The sequence below is a fragment of the Dama dama genome, chromosome 5 (genome assembly GCF_033118175.1).
Source record: "Dama dama isolate Ldn47 chromosome 5, ASM3311817v1, whole genome shotgun sequence".
Lineage (NCBI taxonomy): Eukaryota > Metazoa > Chordata > Mammalia > Artiodactyla > Cervidae > Dama > Dama dama.
This window is the reverse complement of record NC_083685.1, coordinates 1,262,501-1,272,412: the sequence shown is the minus strand read 5'-3', so window position 1 is coordinate 1,272,412 and position 9,912 is coordinate 1,262,501. Positions and strand designations below refer to the sequence as shown.

General features: G+C 59.5%; 1 gene segment (V, D, J or C); it reads right to left on the bottom strand.

Annotated features, from left to right (window-relative positions):
* Positions 1–5,590: 5,590 nt before the first annotated feature.
* Positions 5,591–9,912, bottom strand: part of LOC133056255 (immunoglobulin lambda constant 7-like) — a 5,111-nt gene continuing 789 nt past the window's right edge. Inside the window, 2 exon segments of the C gene segment in view lie at positions 5,591–6,023; positions 6,161–6,276. Coding sequence covers positions 5,704–6,023; positions 6,161–6,276 — 436 coding nt within the window.

Genomic DNA, 9,912 nt, shown 5'->3' with positions numbered 1-9,912 from the left:
CCAGCTCCCCAGCCCTCTGCTGAGCCTGTGACCCAGCAGTTCCAGAGCCCATCGTCCTGCGTCCACTCCAGAGCTGTGACCGGCCCTCCTGGGCTGGGACCGTTGCCACGTTGAACTCAACTATCTGCTCTGTGACCATCATCCTTAACTTCCACATGAAGGATCTAGAAAAAGCCAAATGCGACCTCCTTGGGGGCAGTTTGTCCTGGAAGGTTGGACTTGACCACATCAGGCCTCACCTCCGCTGTCAGCTCACCTCCCATGAACTTTCTTCTATGAAAAGCCCTAAACTGAAGGATAGTCATTTTTCAAAAACGTAACATTGGGGCCACTCCTGAAGCCAGCACGTCTGCCCTCTAAGCAGTGGTGAGAGGTATGGGAAGAGGACTAGGTCTCCTCCCCTCCCGCCACTCGGAAGCAGGAAATGTTCAGGGGACACAGAGCTGAGTGTCCAGCCTCCCTGTCACAGATGTGGCCTCTGGGAGAGGTGGGGGGGAGGAAAGCTGGCCTCCCCCCTTGCTGACGTGCCTGCGGGGTTTTCCAGGGCGTGTGCAAGTGGTCCCAACCCGTCCCAGAGGGAAGAACTTCAGCCTCCTTCTGTGTTCCCCGCCCCGCAAGGCCGTCCCAGAGCAGTTGCCTGTGACCTCACAGCTGGTCCTTCCCCTCTGGTCTAACCCCATGTGGGTGGCCCGGCCTGGGGTCCCCACCAACCTCCTGTTGTTCCCTGGGCTGCTGGCTGTCTGCAGGTGCGGGGCCCTATCCCATCAGAGCCCAGAGGACGGGAGTGGAGAGAGGAGGTGAGCCCCGGAGTCTCGAGGGGCCAGAGGCAAAATACTGGGCTGTGTCCCCCGGAAGGCAGTTTCCTCAGGAAACCTTCAGTAGAGGCCACCCTAGACGATCAGCCTCATCTGTTGTGGATGCGCGGATTTCTCCCTTTAGTGAGTGGTGATTGGGTTCTACCTGGACCCGGGACTTCTGTTTGAATTATAATCTTTCCGCCCACTCCCCCTCCAGAGATCTGGAAAACGGAGGCCTGGGCTAGACAGAAGCTTTCTCCAAGATTGTTTATTGTAGGGATTCAAAGAAAAACTTGGGTGGTCAGTAATCTGTGGGGGATGGAGGGGTGAGTGCTACGTGTAACGGTTTTACTGTTGCTACTGAACCCAGTTTTGATTTGTTTCCCCTTCAAGAAGCAGACCCAAACATCGAGATGCTGAGGTTCGCGGCAAAGCGCGGGTTCATCCACAAGGCAACCAGGCAAGGAGCCCAGAGAGCGCTCTGGAATCTGCCTCCCCGCGGGCACCGGGCTGCGTGCTCAGGGCATGAAGACCAAGCAGCAGGCGGTGTGGGGCGCGGGGAGCCCGGGGAAAGGGACGGACAAGGCGCCGGGACCGCGGTCGGCGCGGTGGACCCGAGCCCCGCCTCTGCGCTCACCGCGCGAGCTGGGGGCGGAGCTTCCAGGGAGCGGACTTGCGGCCACGCCCAGTGGGAGGGTCAGCGGTCCATCCAGTCCTAACAGCTCAGCTCCAGCTAGACGCCGCTGAGTCCGGCTTCCTAGAGAACAACCCGGGCGGGTATTTTATGGTTCTGCCTTTGTGATTGGAGGACGTGCGAGTCTTAAAAGGCCCTTGATTAGTGCGGGCAGGCGGAATGGATTTGACTAATCATGACCCGCAGTTTCAGCATCTCAGGGGCCGCCCTCACCCCCACCTATCCTGCCAAAGGTGGGGGCCTCGGTGCTGAGATCGAGGCCACACGTGTACTAGACCGTCGGTCAGCGCTGCTGCTGAGCGGACCCGGGGCCATCCTCACACCGTCACTGGCCCCTGTGGAAGGAAAGTGGAGTTGGGGCCCCAGCGCCACCCAAACATCTGCCAGGACAGGATGGCCCCGCCCCCGGGCCCGATCCTTCCTTCCGCAGGTCCTTTGGCTGAACCAGCTCACACCTGCCTTGACACACTCCGTTTCCATCTGTATGCTGTGGGTTTTGTCAGCACAAGTTCATGAACCAGCGGACTGAAGATCCCCTGGGGGAGAGAGTCAGTAGAGGTTTTTGGTATTTTTTTTTAATTGAGGTAAAATTCACATCACATGAAATTATCCATTTTGAAGTGGATTCAGTGGATTTGGGACATGTATCATGTTGTTGCAGCCACCGTCTGCATCTAGTTCCAAAGTACTGTCATCGCCCCAGAGGGAGACCCCGAACACATTACATGCTAGCTCCCCATCCCCACTCGCTCCAGACCCTGGCAACCACTAACGTTGCTGTCTGTCTCTCTGGATTTCCCTGAATTCTGGCTCTTTCTTGTAAATGGAATCATATAATGGGTGACTTTTGTGTCTGGCTTCATGCACGCAGTGTGTTTTTGAGACTCATCCATGCTGCATCAGCCCTCCATTCCTTTTAATGGGCAAATGAGCATTTGTTTATCCATTCATCAGGGATGGGCTTTTGAGTTCTTTTCACCTTTTGGCAACGGTGAATAGTGCTACTGTGAGCATGAATGAGTAAGTTTTTATTTGAACATCTGTTTTCAATTCTTTGGGGTACATGACTAGCCGTAGAATTGCTGGTCTATATGGTGATTCTATGCATAGCCTTTGGAGAAACTGTCGAGTTGTTTTCCACAGAAGTTGCACCGTTTCTTATTCCCACCCTCAATATACAAAAGTTCTGATTTCTTCACATTCTTGCCAACACTGGTGATTTTACATTTTTTAAACATTACAGTCATCCTATTGGGTGTGTGACGTGGCATCTCATTGTGGTGGTAATTGTCATTTTCAATAATTGCTAATGATGTTGAGAGCCCCTTGGACAGCAAGGAGATCAAACCAGTCCATCCTAAAGGACATCAACCCTGAATATTCATTGTAAGGACTGACGCTGAAGCTGAAGCTCCAATACTTTGCCACCTGATGCAAAGATCAGACACGTCGGAAAAGACCCTGATGCTGGAGAGATTGAAGGCGGGAGAAGGGGACGACAGAGGATGAGATGATTGGATGGCGTCACCGACTCATTGGACATGAGTTTGAGTAAGCTCCAGGATTTGGTGATGGACAGGGAGGCCTCGTGTGCTGCAGTCCATGGGGTCGCAGAGAGTGGACACGACTGAATGACTGAACAACAATGACTTGAGCATCTTCTCGTGTGTAGCTGGGTCTCCTTTACGGGAGCAGCAGCTTTTCCTTTGTCAGTGAGGGTCCTTGAAGGGGGAGGTGAGAATCCCTGTGGTTGGGCCTTCCAGGATCCCAGGACCCAGGATGGGGAGGACATGATGGGGCGGGCCAGGCCCAGACCAGGGCTGGGTGGGGGCTGGGGGAGGCAGGGGTCTCCGCTACCCCCACCTGCGAGCTACACAAACATCCCGCGTCAGCCCTGAACCTAGCCTGTCCTGCCGTGCGGGCTGCACCCGGCCGTCTGTCCCCCGTCCCATGCCCTGCCGACCACAGACGCAGTTTCTCTTCCCGTCTTGGCTTCCGGCTGTCTCCCGGAGTTCTGTTTAGGGCAAAGTTAGACTTAGCTTTAGCCTGGAGATTCCCAGGGGCAGCCAGCTGCGTGTGGGTGAGGGTGCAGGGCCTGTGGGGAGCCCGGGGGTGCTGGCCCGAGGCCGCTGGGCCCTGAGCAGCTGGTCGCCAACGGCAGCAGCAACTGTCAACCCCAGAGGCCACAAACGTTCACTTTCCACCTGACCGGCCCTCCCGGCCCTCCAGGGAATGAGTAAGGTTCCATTATCCCCAGCCCCAGCTGCAGGGAGGGGACCCTGAATCAGGGCTGTCCTGCCCCTGGCCACCTCGAGGCCCCAAATGTGTGGGGTGATTCTCCCTGGGGGTGCAGGGAGCTGACCTAGGGGCTGGGGGACGCGGTGGCGTCAGCAGTGGGCTCCTTGGCCATCCCCCCAGTGCACGGGCAGTTCCAGAACAGGTGGTCCTGATTCCTTGCCCCCAGCACCAGCCCACAGTGGGGCCCACTGAGGCTTTGCTGAATGAGTGAGTGAGTGAGTGAGTGAATGAATGACTCATCACGGCTGAGGGGCCATGGAAAGAGCGGGGGGTGGGGTGAGGTGAGGGGGTGCAGCTGGCCAGCCAGCAGCTCCCCCTGTGACCTGGGGCAGGTCCCAACCCCCCTCCTACTGTCTGAACCTGTTCTCTCCTCTGTGAAATGGGCACACAGAACCCATCCTGCTTTGCTATATGGACTCAGAGGGTCCATGACCCCCTCCAACCTGCCCCCCTACCCTGCACCAAGTCCACACAGATAGAGGAACCTGGGACCCCCACACCACAGAGCCTCAGGGGGCTGCTGACGTCCAGGGGTTGTGGGGCTGTGGGCTCAGCTCCTGGCTCCTGGGGATGGAGGTGACCCCGGGAGAGGCCCTGGGTGCCCACCACGGGTATGTGGTTCAGAGCGGGCCCCAGGGATCTGCCTCGGCTCTGGGGACCTCAGTGTCCTCAACCATGAGGGGAGCACCCTTCTCCCGAGGTGGCCTGGGGACCCAGGAGGGAGGGCAGGACCCCCAGGCAGCACTGGCCAGCCCCATCCTCACGGCAGAGAGATGACGCCTGCAGCTGAGCCCGGGCTGGTCAGCCCTCGGCTGGGCGGAGCAGGGGCCGGTGCTGCACGAAGTTGGCCGCCGTCATCGAGGGGCTCCATGACGCCCACCAGCACCCAGCGGGGCACCTGGGACTTGGAGACGGTGCAGCCAGCTCCCCTGGACTCCCTGTTGCCAAGGACCTGTTCCCAGCTGCGCTGAGCAGGTCAGTGGCCGACAGCTGGTGGGGCCCGGGCCTCGTCCCCGATCCTGACCGGAGGTGTGAGAACCCGCCTCTGGCAGCCCTAGGGACCCGGGGTCGGTGGGGAGGCATGCCGGGGAGCTGCTCCTCTCAGCCCCCAGGAGCTCAGTCGGTCCGGATCGCTGGGGTTCAGGGCCCCCCCAGGAGGGTCACGGCGGGAGAGCGGACCTCGGGGCGCTGGGAGGCGACGGGTCCGTTGGGAGGGTGGGGACCAGGTCGGTCAGCCCAGTGGAGGGGCCAGCAGGATCAGAGTTCGGGAGCATGAAGCTGTGGCCTCGGGGGTGGAAGCAGCTGGCCTGGAAGGAGCTGGCGTTGGGGGGCCAGAGGCAGCAGAAAGCGGGTCTGGCGAAGGGTCAGGGACCACAGGGACCCGTCCTGGGGGCTTGGCCTTTGAACTGTATCCTCAAGATGCTGCTGCTGGGCCAGGCAAGCCCTGTGCCAGGTTGGGGGCCCTTCTGGTGGCAGGGCGCAGGGAGCCGCACCCCCCGGCCCCCGCCCTGCCCCCCGCGGGCCCCCAACCCCACCCCACCCCACCCTACCCCGCTCATCTGGATGGCACCAGCCACGGGCAGCTGGGCTGGGCACAGCCCTGTGCTGGAGGAGGAGAGGCGGGTGGAGGTGGGTCCAGACCAGTCTCTGGGCGATGCCTGCCCCCCACCCCGACACTGTGAGCCTCTCCCCTTGGGGTGTTTTCTCCTTGGTGTATGAGATTCCTGAATCTCCAGAATGCTGGAGAGGTTGCCGATTAAACACGAGACGAGGAAAAAGCAAGCAGCAAGCAGGATTTCTGAATGACAATGAGGACGTTCTGTTGCAAGCAGATTGGGTGCAGGAGGAAGGGATGCAGGGGACCGCGGTGGGAGGGGAGACCCCGGGGCTCAAGGAGGGTGGGGGCCCGGGGCCCTAAGAGCACTCCGAGGGCTTCACTGTCTTCGCCACGGTGCTCCCCTCGTGCGTGACCTCGCAGCTGTAACTGCCCTTAGATTTCCATTCGCTGCCCGTCAGGGTCAGGTAGCTGCTGGCCGCGTACTTGCTGTTGCTCTGTTTGGAGGCCTGGGTGGTCACCACGCCCCGGGTGACAGTGCTGCCGTCTGCCTTCCAGGCCACGGTCACGTTGCCCGGGTTGAAGTCGCTGATGAGACACACCAGGGTGGCCTTGTTGGTGCTGAGCTCGTCCTTGGAGGGCGGGAACAGAGTGACCGAGGGTGCGGACTTGGGCCGACCTGCAGGTGGTAGAGAGACGGACGGTCATCTCGGCAGCGTCCCTGGTGGAGTCCCTGACCTCGGGAGACAGACAGAAGTGACTTTCCCGAGAGAGCAGAGGGTGGGACAGGCTGGGGAAGGGGCGAGAGACACTTACCTGGGAAAATGACCTTGGTCCCGCCGCCAAAGAGGAACCACGGCACGGGAGCCTCAGCCCAGACGCCAGGCCAGCACCTGGGGCCTGTCGCCCGGGGGCCGGGCCGGAGCGGGAGCCTGTGGGGCGTGATGGACACGGGGCTGGGTCCTGTGGGAGTGGGTGTGGCACCCGCCCTCCAGCAGCCAGGGACCCCTGGGCGATGCTGTCTAACCACCTCATCCACCGCCTCCTTCTCCTATGGTTATGGTTACCAAGGGTGGGAGGGGGAGGGATCCACTGGAAAATCGGGACTGGCATTACGCACTGCAGTATATAAACCAGACAACTAATAAGGACCCGCTGTATCGCACAGGGAGCCCTATTCAATGCTCTGTAATGGCTTACAAAACATGGGTCCCATCCCTGGGTCGGGAAGATGCCCTGGAGAAGGAAATGGCAACCCACTCCAGTATTCTTGCCTGGAAAATCACACGAACAGAGGAGCCTGGAGGGCTACCATCCGTGGGGTCGCAAAGAGCCAGACGTGACTGAACATGTCACGAAATGGCTTATGTGGGGAAAGAATCTAAGAAAGTGTAGATATATGTCTATGTATAACTGATTCACTTTGCTGTAAGCAGAAATGAGCAACTCGACTATACTCCAATAAAAAAATTTTTCAAAAGAAAATTGGTCCCCAAAAGGTTACAAACAGTACAATTCCATTTATAGAACTATCTTGAGGGGACCAAATTAGAAAAGAAGACCAAGTTAGTAGCTGCCAGCTCGTCTCTCCCAGCTTGGGAGGGAAGGAAGTGGGTGTGGCCAGGAAGGGCTCTGGGAATATTCTGTACTTGACGGCATCCCGGTCATACCCTGGCCGTGATTTTTTATTTTACAAGACATCACCATTGGGGGAAACGGGGTGAAGGGTACATGGGACCCCCTGTATTACATCTTACAGCTGCGTGTGAATCTACAAATATCCCCAAATAAAATGTTTGATTGAAAAAGAGATTACATACAACGTGATGACATTGATATCTGGAAAAGGCAAAACTATGGGGTCAGAAAGAGATCGGACTTCCCTGGCTGTCCAGTGGCTAAGACTCCAAGCTTCCACTGCAGGGGCCATCGGTTCAATCCCTGGTGGGGGAACTAAAGATACCACATGCCTCTCCGCATGACAAATCAAAGAAAGAATTCAGTGGTTTTTAATGGTTGGAATAGAAAGAGGACTTGACTACACAAGAGCCTGGGGAAATTTGGGGAGGGTGGTAGAAATGTTCTGTATCTGGATTGGAGTGGGGGCTACACAACTCTATGGTTTTATTAGCACGTGTTCATTGGAAGGACTGATTCTGAAGCTGAAACTCCAATGCTTTGGCCCCCTGATGCAAAGAGCTGACTCATTTGAAAAGACCCTGATGCTGGGGAAGATTGAGGGCGGGAGGAGAAGGGGACGACAGAGGATGAGATGGTTGGATGGCATCACCGACTCGATGGACATGGGTTTGGGTGGACTCCAGCAGTTGGTGATGGACGGGGAAACCTGGCGTGCTGCGGTTCATGGGGTCGCAAAGAGTCAGACAGGACTGAGCAACTTTCACTTTCACATCTCACCTTCCCTTCTCATTGGACATCTAGGTTGTCTCTACTTCTTCCCCAAGAACATACAGTATTTAGCCAAAGTTCTGATATACCATCAAGATAAATTTCTCTTTTTTTATTTTAATTTTTTGGCCGTACCACATGGCATGTGGGTTCTTAGATTCCCGACCAGGGATGGCACCTGGGCCCCCTGCAGTGGAAGTTCGGAGTCTTAGGGAAGTCCCAAGAGACATGTCTAGAGGTGGAATTGCTTGATAAAGCAGAATATACGTTGTTATGACTCTTGGTATGTGGTGTTATTTGTTCCAGAATCTCAGGCTCCCACTGACAGTGCCTGATGGGGTCTGTTCCTGCCCGTCAGCCCTCTGACGATGTCACAGTGAATCCACTTGCCGATTCCACCGGTCCCCGTGGCCCGGCCCCTCCTCCCGGGCGCCTTTCCACTGCCTCTTCCCCGACCTCTAATCTGGCCTCACGCGGTTCCGAGAGCCCCACCCTCGAATCCCTCAGCCCCTCCCCCTGGGCCCCAGGGTGACGGACAGGGTGGACAAGACCCCCGTGGTCTGCAGCCACCTCCACCCGGCTCTGGAAGCTGCCTTGGGCCTGTGCCCCTCGCTGCCCGCCTCGGGCCCCTGCTGCCTTAGCCTGGTCCGTGCCCTAGAACCGTGAGATCAGCTCAGGCAGCGGCCCTCCCGCCTACTGCCCCTAAACTGGCCACAGGGCTGCCCCACGCCGGAACGTGACCCCTCAGTTCAGACCCTCCCTCTCAGTGACCCTGAGTGGTCCAACGGCTGAATGGACACCCCTGGGGGAGACCAACCGCCTGCAGGCCACCCCTTCTCAGACCACCCCTTCTCTTGGACCGATCGCTTAAAATGCAGGACCCAGCACTCTCTTCACTGTCCAGTGAAAGCCAAGGGGGCATCCCGGCTCCTCCTCCTCTTACTCCCTGACCTCCTGCCTCTCTCCTGCCCTCTGTCTGCTCTGCCCTCCTCCCCGAGGTCCCCCCAGCTCTCATTTCCCGCCCCCTCCCACCACCCCACTCTGGTCCCGTTTCCTGACGAATGGCCCCCAGGACAGCCCACATGAAGTCTGTCCTCCAGGGATGACGGGTCCTCAGGTCTGGGCCTGGCCACCCCTCCAGCCTCTTCTCAGACCCACCGACTCCAGCCCTGAGGACCCCCGGGGGCCCCCTGACCCCCCACCTGAACTCCACCCCCGCGGGCCCCTGGGTCCTGCGGGCATCGCACTGTGTGATGGCTGTTGCCCGGCCCAGCCCCTGTGCCCTGGGCTGCCAGCCCCACCGCGAGGCCTGGCGTGACGGAGGTCTGTCCCTCCTCCTGTTGCCTGGATCCTGCCCTCGCTCTGCCATCCCCGCCGGACGCTATGGTGCCGGCCCCCACCTGACCCTCTCAGACGCTGACCCTGCCCCGTGGCTGCGCTGCTGATGCAAGGCCCTGCGCATCCCGCCCCCGGTCCTTCCCCGCGGCCACCCCTGCCTCTCCGGGGCAGGCGTCAGGCTGCGAGGCTCTTGTCCAGCTCGCACCCCTCACTTTGCACGGGGGAAACGGAGGCCCGGGGGAGTGGACTCGTCAGCCCAGCCAGCGTCGGGGAGAGGGGTGCGCGCGGCGCCGCTGGAGGCTCGGGCACTGGGAGTCAGTGCCGGCTGTGTGTCCTCACCTCTCTGGGCCCCCGTCCTCGTCCGTAAACTGGGGGTGACAGTGGGACCTGCCTTGTGGGGCCGCTGAGAAGGAGGTTGTGCCCCCAAGTGGTCAGAGCCCATGACGATCGTGCGGCGGTGTCACTGATGGTCCCAGACCGTCCCTGGTGGTCAGTAGTCTGTCCAGGGGCCCCCCACCACACACAGAGAGGAGGGGCTGGAGCCACATGGCCAGGGGGGCAGCCTGTGGACCCCCAGACCCTCGCCTGGGCCTTTCCCAGGGAGGCGCCTGCACCCTGGTGGGCTCGGCCTGCTGGGGACCAGTCTCAGGAGGTGGCCCTTGGCTGCGGGGCCCGGGGACACCGGGGAAGGTCCCCCCATCAGCCAGCAGAGCCTGCGCCCTGGTGCTCCAGGGCCCAGCGCCTGCCCAGCGAGGGGAAGAGCAAGAAGGTGGTTCGCCAGCCAGGGGAGCCCTGGGGACCCCAAGACGAGGGCAGTGACC